This window comes from Carcharodon carcharias, chromosome 33 (genome assembly GCF_017639515.1).
Source record: "Carcharodon carcharias isolate sCarCar2 chromosome 33, sCarCar2.pri, whole genome shotgun sequence".
NCBI lineage: Eukaryota > Metazoa > Chordata > Chondrichthyes > Lamniformes > Lamnidae > Carcharodon > Carcharodon carcharias.
In genome coordinates, this window is record NC_054499.1 from 4366 (window position 1) to 22243 (window position 17878).

General features: G+C 51.9%; 1 protein-coding gene across 2 annotated transcripts in view; it reads left to right on the forward strand.

The window, feature by feature from the left end:
- Positions 1–229: 229 nt before the first annotated feature.
- Positions 230–17878, forward strand: part of LOC121272190 (uncharacterized protein DDB_G0292642-like) — a 33773-nt gene continuing 16124 nt past the window's right edge. Inside the window, exons 1-3 of one of the 2 annotated variants that reach the window (XM_041178707.1) lie at positions 230–547; positions 7891–8102; positions 8519–8668. In XM_041178707.1, the coding sequence (XP_041034641.1) occupies positions 7980–8102; positions 8519–8668 (273 nt within the window). In that variant the 5' untranslated portion in view covers positions 230–547; positions 7891–7979. The remainder of the gene's footprint in view (positions 548–7890; positions 8103–8518; positions 8669–17878) is intronic. The other variant, XM_041178706.1, reaches the window with a different exon arrangement.

Genomic DNA, 17878 nt, shown 5'->3' on the forward strand with positions numbered 1-17878 from the left:
GCTGGAGGCGGGTTGCCTCACATCCTTTAAAAAGTAGCTGGATGAGCATTTGGCACCTCATAACATTCAAGGCTATGGGCCAAGTGCTGGTAAATGGGGTTAGGGAGGTAGGTCAGGTGTTTCTCATGTGTCGGTGCAGACTCGATGGGCCGAAGGGCCTCTTCTGCGCTGTGTGATTCTCAGCAGGGCCTCTGAGGAAGTGCTTTCCCCTTCCTGTGTAATCCCAGCATCGTTTTCCCTGTCCTACTCATGGCCCTGGTTTCGTGCCTTCCCCTGGATTGCGCCTGAGTCATTCTCGTTTTACGTGCAACATGTTCGGGAATTGGGGCATTGCCTGTTGGGTCAGGGCCCAGCCAATCAGCCAACTTCAGACAGAAAGTCCTGGCAGGAAGTAAAAGTGAAACACAGCCTGTTTACCAGAGAGAGAGAGAGAGAGAGAGAGATCACAATCATAATCACAGTCACAGTCATCCTCCTTGATTTCGTCTCCAACTTGGGGAGGCTGCGACTCGGGCGATGAACACCCCAGTGGTCTGTCAGCTTGCAGGTAAAACCGGTATTGGGGGGGGGGGGGGGGGGTGGGGGGGGTGGTCAGGGACTGAATGGAGACTCGCTGCCCCCCTCTCTCTCACTCTGTCTCTGTCTGCTTCATTTTCTAAACAGGCGATGCGTGGCTGCTTCTGATCAAACTTCTCAATTTAATTAAGGAAAGAAAACGATGTAAACAAGCAACAAATCCGTCAAGGCCTGAAAGAGAGACAAACAAATTGATGTCTGGGGACAAAACTTGATAATGTTTGCGGAAAGGATAAGATGAATGTTAGAGGGTAACGCAGGTTAACGTTTGGGTGAAGATCCTTTATCAGGATTTACTTTCTATTTAAAACCCTCCTGTTTGTTTCGCTGAAATTTTGGGTTAACCTTTCTGCCTGTATCCACCATTCATTTTAAGGGTGTTTATATTTACCATATGATATTAAAATTAGAGGGGCGGCCGCGGTGTAGTGGTACTGTCACTGGATTGGCATTCCTGAGACTTTTGCAATCCAACCCCACCATGGTAACGATGAAATTTCAATTAAGTAAAAAATCTGGAATTAAAAGTCTCCATTGCCGATTGTGGTGAAAACCCATCTGGTTCAGGGCGTACCTAATCTGGCCTACAGCAATGACTGAACTCTGAATAGGGGCAATTAGGGATGGGCAATAAATGCTGTCCGAGATGTATCCACCCTGATCCTGTTCTCTCCCTTCCTTCACCCGTCTGTCTAACCAGTGGTTAAATACTTTGCTTCATGGGCTGAATGGCCTTCTCCTGTTCAAATCTTCAATCATCAGTATCAGTTTCACAGCCTCTGAAGCCGCTGTGTAAACTATTATTCCTGCTCTCTGTCCCAAATCTTTCTTTTAATCTTACCTATGTGTTCCCTTATTGTACAACACGAACTAACTGGACACTTTCTAGCTGCTCTGTCCAATCCTTCATCGTTCCGAATCCCATCCTGATCTCTTTTACACTGAAAACACTTAGTTTCCCAAGTCTTGCTCTTAAAATCAGGATTCCAGGAGCTTCTTCGATTTGAGCAGCTGCTTTTAATCTGAACCTGAACCAGCTAAACATCTCAGCTCCGTCCCCAGCATTCAACCTTCCACCATTCCAGATGTAATCATTGTTTTTTAATATTTTTCCAAAACTGTGCCACCTCCCACTTACTGCGATTGAATTCCATCTGCTACATTTTTGTCATTCCAGCATCTTGGAATCAGCTGTGGCTCAGTGAATAGGCACTGGATCAGGATAGTCACTGGGTCAGGATAGTCACTGGGTCAGGATAGTCACTGGGTCAGGATAGTCACTGGATCAGGATAGTCACTGGATCAGGATCAGGATAGTCACTGGATCAGGATAGTCACTGGATCAGGATAGGCACTGGGTCAGGATAGGCACTGGGTCAGGATAGGCACTGGGTCAGGATAGTCACTGGGCCAGGATAGTCACTGGATCAGGATAGTCACTGGGTCAGGATAGTCACTGGGTCAGGATAGTCACTGGGTCAGGCTCAGTGGATAGGCACTGGGTCAGGATAGTCACTGGGTCAGGCTCAGTGGATGGTCACTGGGTCAGGATAGTCACTGGGTCAGGCTCAGTGGATAGTCACTGGGTCAGGATAGGCACTGGGTCAGGATAGGCACTGGGTCAGGATAGGCACTGGGTCAGGATAGGCTCAGTGGATAGTCACTGGGTCAGGATAGTCACTGGGTCAGGCTCAGTGGATGGTCACTGGGTCAGGATAGTCACTGGGTCAGGCTCAGTGGATAGTCACTGGGTCAGGCTCAGTGGATAGTCACTGGGTCAGGATAGTCACTGGGTCAGAATAGGCACTAGGTCAGGCTCAGTGGAAAGTCACTGGGTCAGGATAGTCACTGGGTCAGGATAGTCACTGGGTCAGGCTCAGTGGAAAGTCACTGGGTCAGGATAGTCACTGGATCAGGATAGTCACTGGGTCAGGATAGTCACTGGGTCAGGATAGTCACTGGGTCAGGCTCAGTGGAAAGTCACTGGGTCAGGATAGGCACTGGGTCAGGATTGTCACTGGATCAGGCTCAGTGGATAGGCACTGGGTCAGGATAGGCACTGGGTCAGGATAGTCACTGGATCAGGATAGTCACTGGGTCAGGATAGTCACTGGATCAGGATAGTCACTGGATCAGGATAGGCACTGGGTCAGGATAGGCACTGGATCAGGATAGGCACTGGATCAGGATAGGCACTGGATCAGGATAGGCACTGGATCAGGATAGTCACTGGGTCAGGCTCAGTGGATAGTCACTGGGTCAGGATAGTCACTGGGTCAGGATAGTCACTGGATCAGGATAGTCACTGGATCAGGATAGTCACTGGGTCAGGCTCAGTGGATAGTCACTGGGTCAGGCTCAGTGGATGGTCACTGGGTCAGGATAGGCACTGGATCAGGATAGGCACTGGATCAGGATAGGACTGGGTCAGGCTCAGTGGATAGTCACTGGGTCAGGATAGTCACTGGGTCAGGATAGTCACTGGGTCAGGATAGTCACTGGATCAGGATAGTCACTGGATCAGGATAGTCACTGGGTCAGGATAGTCACTGGGTCAGGATAGTCACTGGGTCAGGATAGGCACTGGGTCAGGCTCAGTGGATGGTCACTGGGTCAGGATAGTCACTGGGTCAGGATAGTCACTGGGTCAGGATAGTCACTGGGTCAGGATAGGCACTGGGTCAGGCTCAGTGGATAGGCACTGGGTCAGGATAGGCACTGGGTCAGGATAGGCACTGGGTCAGGATAGGCACTGGGTCAGGCTCAGTGGATAGTCACTGGGTCAGGACAGGCACTGGGTCAGGATAGGCACTGGGTCAGGCTCAGTGGATAGTCACTGGGTCAGGATAGGCACTGGGTCAGGATAGGCACTGGGTCAGGCTCAGTGGTTAGTCACTGGGTCAGGAGGCTCTGGGTTCAGCACTACAAAACATTCAAGCAGAAAGCCCAGGCTGACATGCCAGAGCAGGGCAGAGGGAGCGCCGCACGGTCGGGGCGGGGGTAGCGCCGCACTGTCGGGGCAGGGGGAGCGCCGCACCGTCGGGGGGTCCGGGCAGAGGGAGCGCCGCACTGTCGGGGGGTCTGGGCAGAGGGAGAGCCGCACTGTCGGGGCAGAGGGAGAGCCGCACTGTCGGGGCAGAGGGAGAGCCGCACTGTCGGGGCAGAGGGAGAGCCGCACTGTCGGGGCAGAGGGAGAGCCGCACTGTCGGGGCAGAGGGAGAGCCGCACTGTCGGGGCAGAGGGAGAGCCGCACTGTCGGGGCAGAGGGAGAGCCGCACTGTCGGGGCAGAGGGAGAGCCGCACTGTCGGGGCAGAGGGAGAGCCGCACTGTCGGGGCAGAGGGAGAGCCGCACTGTCGGGGCAGAGGGAGAGCCGCACTGTCGGGGCAGAGGGAGAGCCGCACTGTCGGGGCAGAGGGAGAGCCGCACTGTCGGGGCAGAGGGAGAGCCGCACTGTCGGGGCAGAGGGAGAGCCGCACTGTCGGGGCAGAGGGAGAGCCGCACTGTCGGGGCAGAGGGAGAGCCGCACTGTCGGGGCAGAGGGAGAGCCGCACTGTCGGGGCAGAGGGAGAGCCGCACTGTCGGGGCAGAGGGAGAGCCGCACTGTCGGGGCAGAGGGAGAGCCGCACTGTCGGGGCAGAGGGAGAGCCGCACTGTCGGGGCAGAGGGAGAGCCGCACTGTCGGGGCAGAGGGAGAGCCGCACTGTCGGGGCAGAGGGAGAGCCGCACTGTCGGGGCAGAGGGAGAGCCGCACTGTCGGGGCAGAGGGAGAGCCGCACTGTCGGGGCAGAGGGAGAGCCGCACTGTCGGGGCAGAGGGAGAGCCGCACTGTCGGGGCAGAGGGAGAGCCGCACTGTCGGGGCAGAGGGAGAGCCGCACTGTCGGGGCAGAGGGAGAGCCGCACTGTCGGGGCAGAGGGAGAGCCGCACTGTCGGGGCAGAGGGAGAGCCGCACTGTCGGGGCAGAGGGAGAGCCGCACTGTCGGGGCAGAGGGAGAGCCGCACTGTCGGGGCAGAGGGAGAGCCGCACTGTCGGGGCAGAGGGAGAGCCGCACTGTCGGGGCAGAGGGAGCGTCGCACTGTCGGGGCAGAGGGAGCGTCGCACTGTCGGGGCAGAGGGAGCGTCGCACTGTCGGGGCAGAGGGAGCGTCGCACTGTCGGGGGACTGGGCAGAGGGAGAGCCGCACTGTCGCGGAGTCTGGGCAGAGGGAGCACCGCACTGTCGGGGGGCCTGACAGAGGGAACGTCGCACTGTCGGGGGGTCTGGGCAGAGGGAGCGCCGCACTGTCGGGGCAGAGGGAGCGCCGCACTGTCGGGGCAGAGGGAGCGCCGCACTGTCGGGGCAGAGGGAGCGCCGCACTGTCGGGGCAGAGGGAGCGCCGCACTGTCGGGGCAGAGGGAGCGCCGCACTGTCGGGGCAGAGGGAGCGCCGCACTGTCGGGGCAGAGGGAGCGCCGCACTGTCGGGGCAGAGGGAGCGCCGCACTGTCGGGGCAGAGGGAGCGCCGCACTGTCGGGGGGGTCTGGGCAGAGGGAGAGCCGCACTGTCGGGGCAGAGGGAGAACCGCACTGTCGGGGGGGTCTGGGCAGAGGGAGAGCCGCACTGTCGGGGCAGAGGGAGAGCCGCACTGTCGGGGGGTCTGGGCAGAGGGATTGCCACACTGTAGGGGGGTCTGGGCAGAGGGAGAGCCGCACTGTCGGGGAGTCGGGGCAGAGGGATTGCCACACTCTCAGGGGGGTCTGGGCAGAGGGAGCGCCGCACTGTCAGGGGGGTCTGGGCAGAGGGAGCGCCGCACTGTCAGGGGGGTCTGGGCAGAGGGAGCGCCGCACTGTCAGGGGGGTCTGTGCAGAGGGAGCGCCGCACTGTCAGGGGGGTCTGGGCAGAGGGAGCGCCGCACTGTCAGGGGGGTCTGGGCAGAGGGAGCGCCGCACTGTCAGGGGGGTCTGGGCAGAGGGAGCACCACACTGTCAGGGGGGTCTGGGCAGAGGGTGCGCCGCACTGTTGGGGGGGTCCCATTTTTCGAATGCTAAATTTAACTGAGGCCTTGTCTGCCCTCTCGAATGGCTGTAAAAGATCCCATTACCTTATTTCAAAGTTGTGCAGATGTTTCTCCACAATGTCCTGGCCAATATTAATCCTTTAACCAACATTTCTTAAATACCAATGCTCTGGTCCTTAACACCTTGTTATTTGTGGGAGTTTGTTCTGTGTAACTTGGCTGCTGCGTTTCCCATTGTAACATTGACTGCATTTCAGAAGCACTTCATTAGCTGTAAAGAGCTTTGAGCGGTCCTGAGGTTCTGAATACTAAAGAAATAAAAGTATTTTTCTGATCAGTGTCCCCTTGCAAGTTCCATTGGCCCTTTTGAATTGTTTTCTATTCATCTGAAGATTTGGACACCTCACCCAAATCATCGATGTCGATGGTGACTAGTAAAGGTCCTAGAACAGAACCACTGAGATATCACTCCCCACTCTCACCCACTGAGATATCACTCCCCACTCTCACCCACTGAGATATCACTCCCCACTCTCACCCACTGAGATATCACTCCCCACTCTCACCCACTGAGATATCACTCCCCACTCTCACCCACTGAGATATCACTCCCCACTCTCACCCACTGAGATATCACTCCCCACTCTCACCCACTGAGATATCACTCCCCACTCTCACCCACTGAGATATCACTCCCCACTCTCACCCACTGAGATATCACTCCCCACTCTCACCCACTGAGATATCACTCCCCACTCTCACCCACTGAGATATCACTCCCCACTCTCACCCACTGAGATATCACTCCCCACTCTCACCCACTGAGATATCACTCCCCACTCTCACCCACTGAGATATCACTCCCCACTCTCACCCACTGAGATATCACTCCCCACTCTCACCCACTGAGATATCACTCCCCACTCTCACCCACTGAGATATCACTCCCCACTCTCACCCACTGAGATATCACTCCCCACTCTCACCCACTGAGATATCACTCCCCACTCTCACCCACTGAGATATCACTCCCCACTCTCACCCACTGAAGATATCACTCCCCACTCTCACCCACTGAAGATATCACACCCCACTCTCATCCACTGAGCTATCACTCCCCACTCTCATCCACTGAGCTATCACTCCCCACTCTCATCCACTAAGATATCACTCCCCACTCTCACCCACTGAAGTTATCACTCCCCACTCTCACCCACTGAAGATATCACTCCCCACTCTCACCCACTGAAGATATCACTCCCCACTCTCACCCACTGAAGATATCACTCCCCACTCTCACCCACTGAAGAACTGTTTCCTCTTTAATCCAACCTGCTTTCCCCATACTCCATATGCTTGTCTCTTCTCCAATTTTCTCTGTACAGCATCCCCACCCCTTCCATGCATGCTGCTTGCAATACCCGATTTTATTTTTCATCTATTCTTTCATGGCATCTGGGCATCACTGGCAGGGCCAGCATTTGTTGCCCATCCCTAATTGCCCTTGAACTGAGTGGCTCGCCACACTATTTCAGAGGGCAGTTAAGAGTCCTGTGCACTTTGCTGTGGATCTGGAGTCACATGTAGGGCCAGACCGGTAAGGACAGCAGATTTCCTTCCCTAAAGGACATTAATGAACCACATGAGTTTTTGCAACAATCGACAATGGTTTCATGGTCACCAATATTGAGACTAGCTTTTCAATTCCTGATTACTAATTGAATTTTAATTCCACCAGCTGGGGAACCCTTGTCCCCCAGAACATAAGCCTGGGCCTCTGGATTAATTGTCCAATGCCATTACCATTACGCCACAGCCTGTCCCTGAGGAGGCTGCACGTGTCCCGGTCCATTTCATACTCTGAACCCATACCTCTAGAGACAGTGTGTGAATATAGTCAGGGTTCTATTCAGTTACTTGGGGAAAGCGCTTACTTTAGTTTAGACAATAAGGAGCCCACATCCCACAGTGTGGGCCCAGGTCCCTAGTCACTGCCCAGGGACACAGACTGGCAGAGCCTGCTATGTAAATGTTCAGTGATAACAGGCATGGGACCAGCTGTGGTGCCCATTCTTTGTAGAATCACACAGCAGCCAAAGTGACATTCTAGCTGAGAGTGCAGAATTAAAAGGTGAATACAGACCACAGGTATTGAGGGAACAAAAGAAAGGGAAGGACGGGAGAAGATGACTTTATAACTGAGGTGGTGCTCTGGGGCTATGGCACAAACAGCTCCATTCAGTGGCAGCAGCAGAATTCACGTGGGAAATTTGTAACTTTGCTTAGGTTGGTAACCACTGTCATCCCTTTTCTGTAGCTCCCAGCAGCTGCTTGGCACTGGGGTAGACATGGAAAGGGTGCAACTGGGAGGTGGAGAACTTAAAAGAAAGAAAGAATGAATAAACAATGAATTTCCCTAATCTGTCTTCAGACACCAGCCGCTCCAGTAGCCTCCGAGCCAAGGCTTCATGTGGACACATCACAGAGCCCCTGAGCCTAAAAGCCTGGGCCAAGGCTCGAATAGACACAGTGAGTTTCTTCACTCATTATCTCCTCAATGTGGCGTTTACACATACCTGATTTCCCACCATCTCTCTTCACGGTGTTGACTTGTGCTAACTGAATTTCTCCCTGAGCACCTGCTGTTGCCTCAACTCAATGACCAAAGGTCAGGCTGAGTTTGGGTCTTGTTGCTCCTTGTTTGGGTGTGAACAGGATATGAGATTGCAATCATTGTGCGCTACTCCACTCCCACATCACCTCCCTCCACCCCACCGCAATGTCTGCCCCACTGTGAATTGGCAACAATTATCCAACAGGTTACCACCTGACAGTTCAAATTGTCCCTCCCGCGCCCCTCTTCTCCCATCTCTCTCTTTTCAACCCTCTCTGTATTCTTCATCGTAATCTTCATCTTGGTAGTCACACAGATTCTGTCTCCTCAGGGAATCTGGTCTTTTCCATGTCAGAGCTGCAAGAAGGAGTTGGTCTGGCAGGAGGTGTGTAAACTGGGACTCTTCACTGGAGAGGAGAAGGAATGTTACGAGAAAAAACTGGTGGAACTAACCAAAGATGACACTGCATCGTTCAAAAAGGTAATGGGCAAAATATTGAGAGAGATGGGAAGAAAGACAGAGGCATTGGACAGTGTAATCAGCTAAAACACTGATGGACAAATATAAACTTTCCTCAGTGCTAACTGTAGTGGTTCTTTGTGAAATTTCAACCCATTGTTAACCCAGTTCCAACTAGACGGAGTCCCACAATACCAACCTGTGCCAATACTGCAGAATACCGGTAATCATGCACATGAGTTTACCAGTCTCAGTCAGGCTATGGTTTTTCCACAAGGCTTCCATGTGATTTTACACATTTGGGGATATCGGTGCAGTTTGTGGAAACACCATTAGGGTGTTTGATGGGGACAGTGTGGAGGGAGCTTTACTCTGTATCTAACCCCGTGCTGTACCTCTCCTGGGAGTGTTTGATGGAGACAGTGTAGAGGGAGATTTACTCTGTATCTAACCCCGTGCTGTACCTCTCCTGGGAGTGTTTGATGGGGACAGTGTAGAGGGAGCTTTACTCTGTATCTAACACCGTGCTGTACCTGTCCTGGGGGGGATTGATGGGGACAGTGTAGATGGAGCTGTACTCTGTACCTAACACCGTGCTGTACCTGTCCTGGGAGTGTTTGATGGGGACGGTGTAGAGGGAGCTTTACTCTGTATCTAACACCGTGCTGTACCTGTCCTGGGAGTGTTTGATTGGGACAGTGTAGAGGGAGCTTTACTCTGTATCTAACCCCGTGCTGTACCTGTCCTGGGAGTGTTTGATGGGGACAGTGTAGAGGGAGCTTTACTCTGTATCAAACCCCGTCCTGTACATGTCCTGGGAGTGTTTGAGGGGGACGGTGTAGAGGGAGCTTTACTCTGTATCAAACCCCGTCCTGTACATGTCCTGGGAGTGTTTGATGGGGACAGTGTAGAGGGAGCTTTACTCTGTATCTAACCCCGTGCTGTTCCTGTCCTGTGAGTGCTTGATGGGAACAGCGTAGCGAGAGCTTTACTCTGTATCTAACCCTGTGCTGTAACTCTCATGGGATTGTTTGATGGGCAGAGTGTAGAGGGAGCTGTTCTCTGTATCTAACCCCGTGCTGTACCTGTCCTGGGATTTTTTGATGGGGACAGTGTAGAGGGACCTTTACTCTGTATCTAAAAATGTGCTGTATCTGTCTTGGGAGTGTTTGATGGGGACAGTGCACATGCAGCTTTACTCTGTATCTAACACCGAGCTGTACCTGACCTGGGAGTGTTTGATGTCAGTGTAGAGGGAATATTCCTCTGTATCTAACACCATGCTGTACCTGTCCGGGGAGTGTTTGATGGAGACAGTGTAGAGGGAGCTTTACTCTGTATCAAATCCCGGGCTGTACCTGTCCTGGGAGTCTTTGATGGGGACAGTATCGAGAGAGCCTTACGCTATATCTAACCCCGTGCTGTACCTGTCCTGGGAGTGTTTGATGGGGACAGTATCGAGAGAGCCTTAGGCTATATCTAACCCCGTGCTGTACCTGTCCTGGGAGTGTTTGATGGGAACAGTGTAGAGGGAACTATACTTTGTATCTAACCTCATGCTGTACCTGTCCTGCGAGTGTTTGATGGGGACAGTGTAGAGGGAGCTTTACTCTCTATCTAAACCCGTGCTGTACTTGTCCTGGGAGTGTTTGATGGGGACAGTGTAGAGGGAGCTTTACTCTGTATCTAACCCCGTGCTGTACCTGTCCTGGGAGTGTTTGATGGGAACCGTTTAGAGGGAGCTTTATCTGTATCTAACCCCATGCTGTACCTGTCCTGGGAGTGTTTGATGGGGGCAGAGTAGAGAGAGCTTTACTCTGTATCTAACACTGTGCTGTACCTGTCCTGGGAGTGTTTGATGGGGACACTGTAGAGGGAGCTGTACTCTGTATCTAACACTTTGCTGTACCTGTCCTGAGAGTGTTTGATGAGGACACTGTAGAGGGAGCTGTACTCTGTATCTAACCTTGTGCTGTACCTGTCCTGGGAGTGTTTGATGGGGACAGTGTAGAGGGAGCTTTAATCTGTACCTCACCCCATGCTGTACCTGTCCTGTGAGTGCTTGATGGGAACAGTGTAGCGAGAGCTTTACTCTGTATCTAACCCCGTGCTGTAACTCTCATGGGATTGTTTGATGGGGACAGAGTAGAGGGAGCTGTTCTCTGTATCTAACCCCGTGCTGTACCTGTCCTGGGATTTTTTGATGGGGACAGTGTAGAGGGACCTTTACTCTGTATCTAAAACTGTGCTGTATCTGTCTTGGGAGTGTTTGATGGGGACAGTGCACACGCAGCTTTACTCTGTATCTAACACCGAGCTGTACCTGACATGGGAGTGTTTGATGTCAGTGTAGAGGGAATATTCCTCTGTATCTAACCCCATGCTGTACCTGTCCGGGGAGTGTTTGATGGGGACAGTGTAGAGGGAGCTTTACTCTGTATCTAACCTCATGCTGTACCTGTCCTGCGAGTGTTTGATAGGAACAGTTTAGAGGGAGCTTTACTCTGTTTCCAAACCCATGCTGTACCTGTCCAGGGTGTGTTTGATGGGGACAGTGTAGAGGGAGCTTTACTCTCTATCTAACCCCGTGCTGTACCTGTCCTGGGAGTGTTTGATGGGGACATGGTAGTGGGAGCTGTACTCTGTATCTAACCGCGTGCTGTACCTGTCCTGGGAGTGTTTGATGGGGGCAGTGTAGAGAGAGCTTTACTCTGTATCCATCACCGTGCTGTACCTGTCCTGGGAGTATTTGCTGGGAACAGTGTAGAGGGAGCTTTACTCTGTATCTAACCCCGTGCTGTACCTGTCCTGGGTGTGTTTGATGGGGACATTGTAGAAAGAGCTTTACTCTGTATCTAATCCCGGGCTGTACCTGTCCTGGGAGTGTTTGATGGGGACAGTGTAGAGGGAGCTGTACTCTGTATCTAACACTTTGCTGTCCCTGTCCTGGGAGTGTTTGATGAGGACAGTGTAGAGGGAGCTTTACTCTGTATCTAACCCCGTGCTGTACCTGTCCTGGGATTGTTTGATGGCGACAGTGTAGAGGGAGCTTTACTCTGTATCTAACCCCGTGCTGTTCCTGTCCTGTGAGTGCTTGATGGGAACAGTGTAGCGAGAGCTTTACTCTGTATCTAACCCCGTGCTGTAACTCTCATGGGATTGTTTGATGGGGACAGAGTAGAGGGAGCTTTACTCTGTATCTAACCCTGTGCTGTACCTGTCCTTGGATTTTTTGATGGGGACAGTGTAGAGGGACCTTTACTCTGTATCTAAAACTGTGCTGTATCTGTCTTGGGAGTGTTTGATGGGGACAGTGCACACGCAGCTTTACTCTGTATCTAACACCGAGCTGTACCTGACCTGGGAGTGTTTGATGTCAGTGTAGAGGGAATATTCCTCTGTATCTAACACCATGCTGTACCTGTCCGGGGAGTGTTTGATGGAGACAGTGTAGAGGGAGCTTTACTCCGTATCAAATCCCGGGCTGTACCTGTCCTGGGAGTCTTTGATGGGGACAGTATCGAGAGAGCCTTACGCTATATCTAACCTCATGCTGTACCTGTCCTGCGAGTGTTTGATAGGAACAGTTTAGAGGGAGCTTTACTCTGTGTCCAAACCCATGCTGTACTTGTCCTGGGAGTGTTTGATGGGGGCAGTGTAGAGAGAGCTTTACTCTGTATCCATCACCGTGCTGTACCTGTCCTGGGAGTATTTGCTGGGAACAGTGTAGAGAGAGCTTTACTCTGTATCCATCACCGTGCTGTACCTGTCCTGGGAGTATTTGCTGGGAACAGTGTAGAGGGAGCTTTAATCTGTATCTAATCCCGGGCTGTACCTGTCCTGGGAGTGTTTGATGGGGACATTGTAGAAAGAGCTTTACTCTCTAACTAACACCATGCTGTACCTGTCCTGGGAGTGTTTGATGGGGACACTGTAGAGGGAGCTGTACTCTGTATCTAACACTTTGCTGTACCTGTCCTGGGAGTGTTTGATGACGACAGTGTAGAGGGAGCTTTACTCTGTATCTAACCCCGTGCTGTTCCTGTCCTGTGAGTGCTTGATGGGAACAGTGTAGCGAGAGCTTTACTCTGTATCTAACCCCGTGCTGTAACTCTCATGGGATTGTTTGATGGGCAGAGTGTAGAGGGAGCTGTTCTCTGTATCTAACCCCGTGCTGTACCTGTCCTGGGAGTGTTTGATGCGGACAGTGTAGAGGGAGCTGTTCTCTGTATCTAACCCCGTGCTGTACCTGTCCTGCGAGTGTTTGATTGGAACAGTTTAGAGGGAGCTTTACTCTGTGTCCAAACCCATGCTGTACCTGTCCAGGGTGTGTTTGATGGGGACAATGTAGAGGGAGCTTTACTCTCTATCTAACCCCGTGCTGTACCTGTCCTGGGAGTGTTTGATGGGAACCGTTTTGAGGGAGCTTTATCTGCATCTAACCCCGTGCTGTACCTGTCCTGGGAGTGTTTGATGGGAACAGTGTAGAGAGAGCTTTACTCAGTATTCATCACCGTGCTGTACCTATCCTGGGAGTATTTGCTGGGAACAGTGTAAAGGGACCTTTTCTCTATCTAACCCTGTGCTGTAACTCTCATGGGATTGTTTGATGGGCAGAGTGTAGAGGGAGCTGTTCTCTGTATCTAATCCCGTGCTGTACCTGTCCTGGGAGTGTTTGATGGGGACAGTGTAGAAAGAGCTTTACTCTCTAACTAACACCATGCTGTACCTGTCCTGGGAGTGTTTGATGGGGACAGTGTAGAGGGAGATTTACTCTGTATCTAACCCCGTGCTGTATCTGTCCTGGGAGTGTTTGATGGGGACAGTGTAGAGGGAGATTTACTCTGTATCTAACCCCGTGCTGTACCTGTCCTGGGAGTGTTTGATGGGGACAGTGTAGAAGGAGCTTTAATCTGTACCTCACCCCATGCTGTACCTGTCCTGGGAGTGTTTGATGGCGACAGTGTAGAGGGAGCTTTACTCTTTATCTAACCCCGTGCTGTTCCTGTCCTGTGAGTGCTTGATGGGAACAGTGTAGCGAGAGCTTTACTCTATATCTAACCCCGTGCTGTAACTCTCATGGGATTGTTTGATGGGGACAGAGTAGAGGGAGCTGTTCTCTGTATCTAACCCCGTGCTGTACCTGTCCTGGGATTTTTTGATGGGGACAGTGTAGAGGGACCTTTACTCTGTATCTAAAACTGTGCTGTATCTGTCTTGGGAGTGTTTGATGGGGACAGTGCACATGCAGCTTTACTCTGTATCTAACACCGAGCTGTACCTGACCTGGGAGTGTTTGATGTCAGTGTAGAGGGAATATTCCTCTGTATCTAACCCCGTGCTGTAACTGTCCTGGGAGTGTTTGATGGGGACAGTGTAGAGGGAGCTTTACTCTGTATCTAACCCTGTGCTGTACCTGTCCTGGGAGTGTTTGATGGGGACAGTGTAGAGGGAACTTTACTCTGTATCTAACCTCATGCTGTACCTGTCCTGCGAGTGTTTGATAGGAACAGTTTAGAGGGAGCTTTACTCTGTTTCCAAACCCATGCTGTACCTGTCCAGGGTGTGTTTGATGGGGACAGTGTAGAGGGAGCTTTACTCTGTATCTAACACCGTGTTGTACCTGTCCGGGGAGTGTTTGATGGGGACAGTGTAGAGGGAGCTTTACTCTCTATCTAACCCCGTGCTGTACCTGTCCTGGGAGTGTTTGATGGGGACATGGTAGTGGGAGCTGTACTCTGTATCTAACCCTGTGCTGTACCTGTCCTGGGAGTGTTTGATGGGAACCGTTTAGAGGGAGCTTTACTCTGTATCTAACCCCGTGCTGTACTTGTCCTGGGAGTATTTGCTGGGAACAGTGTAGAGGTAGCTTTACTCTGTATCTAACCCCGTGCTGTACCTGTCCTGGGAGTGTTTGATGGGGGCAGTGTAGAGAGAGCTTTACTCTGTATCCATCACCGTGCTGTACCTGTCCTGGGAGTATTTGCTGGGAACAGTGTAGAGGGAGCTTTACTCTGTATCTAACCCCGTGCTGTACCTGTCCTGGGTGTGTTTGATGGGGACATTGTAGAAAGAGCTTTACTCTGTATCTAATCCCGGGCTGTACCTGTCCTGGGAGTGTTTGATGGGGACAGTGTAGAGGGAGCTGTACTCTGTATCTAACACTTTGCTGTCCCTGTCCTGGGAGTGTTTGATGAGGACAGTGTAGAGGGAGCTTTACTCTGTATCTAACCCCGTGCTGTACCTGTCCTGGGAATGTTTGATGGCGACAGTGTAGAGGGAGCTTTACTCTGTATCTAACCCCGTGCTGTTCCTGTCCTGTGAGTGCTTGATGGGAACAGTGTAGCGAGAGCTTTACTCTGTATCTAACCCCGTGCTGTAACTCTCATGGGATTGTTTGATGGGGACAGAGTAGAGGGAGCTTTACTCTGTATCTAACCCTGTGCTGTACCTGTCCTTGGATTTTTTGATGGGGACAGTGTAGAGGGACCTTTACTCTGTATCTAAAACTGTGCTGTATCTGTCTTGGGAGTGTTTGATGGGGACAGTGCACACGCAGCTTTACTCTGTATCTAACACCGAGCTGTACCTGACCTGGGAGTGTTTGATGTCAGTGTAGAGGGAATATTCCTCTGTATCTAACACCATGCTGTACCTGTCCGGGGAGTGTTTGATGGAGACAGTGTAGAGGGAGCTTTACTCCGTATCAAATCCCGGGCTGTACCTGTCCTGGGAGTCTTTGATGGGGACAGTATCGAGAGAGCCTTACGCTATATCTAACCTCATGCTGTACCTGTCCTGCGAGTGTTTGATAGGAACAGTTTAGAGGGAGCTTTACTCTGTGTCCAAACCCATGCTGTACTTGTCCTGGGAGTGTTTGATGGGGGCGGTGTAGAGAGAGCTTTACTCTGTATCCATCACCGTGCTGTACCTGTCCTGGGAGTATTTGCTGGGAACAGTGTAGAGAGAGCTTTACTCTGTATCCATCACCGTGCTGTACCTGTCCTGGGAGTATTTGCTGGGAACAGTGTAGAGGGAGCTTTAATCTGTATCTAATCCCGGGCTGTACCTGTCCTGGGAGTGTTTGATGGGGACATTGTAGAAAGAGCTTTACTCTCTAACTAACACCATGCTGTACCTGTCCTGGGAGTGTTTGATGGGGACACTGTAGAGGGAGCTGTACTCTGTATCTAACACTTTGCTGTACCTGTCCTGGGAGTGTTTGATGACGACAGTGTAGAGGGAGCTTTACTCTGTATCTAACCCCGTGCTGTTCCTGTCCTGTGAGTGCTTGATGGGAACAGTGTAGCGAGAGCTTTACTCTGTATCTAACCCCGTGCTGTAACTCTCATGGGATTGTTTGATGGGCAGAGTGTAGAGGGAGCTGTTCTCTGTATCTAACCCCGTGCTGTACCTGTCCTGGGAGTGTTTGATGCGGACAGTGTAGAGGGAGCTGTTCTCTGTATCTAACCCCGTGCTGTACCAGTCCTGGGAGTGTTTGATGGAGACAGTGTAGAGGGAGCTTTAATCCGTATCAAATCCCGGGCTGTACCTGTCCTGGGAGTCTTTGATGGGGACAGTATCGAGAGAGCCTTACGCTATATCTAACCTCATGCTGTACCTGTCCTGCGAGTGTTTGATAGGAACAGTTTAGAGGGAGCTTTACTCTGTGTCCAAACCCATGCTGTACTTGTCCTGGGAGTGTTTGATGGGGGCAGTGTAGAGAGAGCTTTACTCTGTATCCATCACCGTGCTGTACCTGTCCTGGGAGTATTTGCTGGGAACAGTGTAGAGAGAGCTTTACTCTGTATCCATCACCGTGCTGTACCTGTCCTGGGAGTATTTGCTGGGAACAGTGTAGAGGGAGCTTTAATCTGTATCTAATCCCGGGCTGTACCTGTCCTGGGAGTGTTTGATGGGGACATTGTAGAAAGAGCTTTACTCTCTAACTAACACCATGCTGTACCTGTCCTGGGAGTGTTTGATGGGGACACTGTAGAGGGAGCTGTACTCTGTATCTAACACTTTGCTGTACCTGTCCTGGGAGTGTTTGATGACGACAGTGTAGAGGGAGCTTTACTCTGTATCTAACCCCGTGCTGTTCCTGTCCTGTGAGTGCTTGATGGGAACAGTGTAGCGAGAGCTTTACTCTGTATCTAACCCCGTGCTGTAACTCTCATGGGATTGTTTGATGGGCAGAGTGTAGAGGGAGCTGTTCTCTGTATCTAACCCCGTGCTGTACCTGTCCTGGGAGTGTTTGATGCGGACAGTGTAGAGGGAGCTGTTCTCTGTATCTAACCCCGTGCTGTACCTGTCCTGCGAGTGTTTGATTGGAACAGTTTAGAGGGAGCTTTACTCTGTGTCCAAACCCATGCTGTACCTGTCCAGGGTGTGTTTGATGGGGACAATGTAGAGGGAGCTTTACTCTCTATCTAACCCCGTGCTGTACCTGTCCTGGGAGTGTTTGATGGGAACCGTTTTGAGGGAGCTTTATCTGCATCTAACCCCGTGCTGTACCTGTCCTGGGAGTGTTTGATGGGGGCAGTGTAGAGAGAGCTTTACTCAGTATTCATCACCGTGCTGTACCTATCCTGGGAGTATTTGCTGGGAACAGTGTAAAGGGACCTTTTCTCTATCTAACCCTGTGCTGTAACTCTCATGGGATTGTTTGATGGGCAGAGTGTAGAGGGAGCTGTTCTCTGTATCTAATCCCGTGCTGTACCTGTCCTGGGAGTGTTTGATGGGGACAGTGTAGAAAGAGCTTTACTCTCTAACTAACACCATGCTGTACCTGTCCTGGGAGTGTTTGATGGGGACAGTGTAGAGGGAGATTTACTCTGTATCTAACCCCGTGCTGTATCTGTCCTGGGAGTGTTTGATGGGGACAGTGTAGAGGGAGATTTACTCTGTATCTAACCCCGTGCTGTACCTGTCCTGGGAGTGTTTGATGGGGACAGTGTAGAAGGAGCTTTAATCTGTACCTCACCCCATGCTGTACCTGTCCTGGGAGTGTTTGATGGCGACAGTGTAGAGGGAGCTTTACTCTTTATCTAACCCCGTGCTGTTCCTGTCCTGTGAGTGCTTGATGGGAACAGTGTAGCGAGAGCTTTACTCTATATCTAACCCCGTGCTGTAACTCTCATGGGATTGTTTGATGGGGACAGAGTAGAGGGAGCTGTTCTCTGTATCTAACCCCGTGCTGTACCTGTCCTGGGATTTTTTGATGGGGAC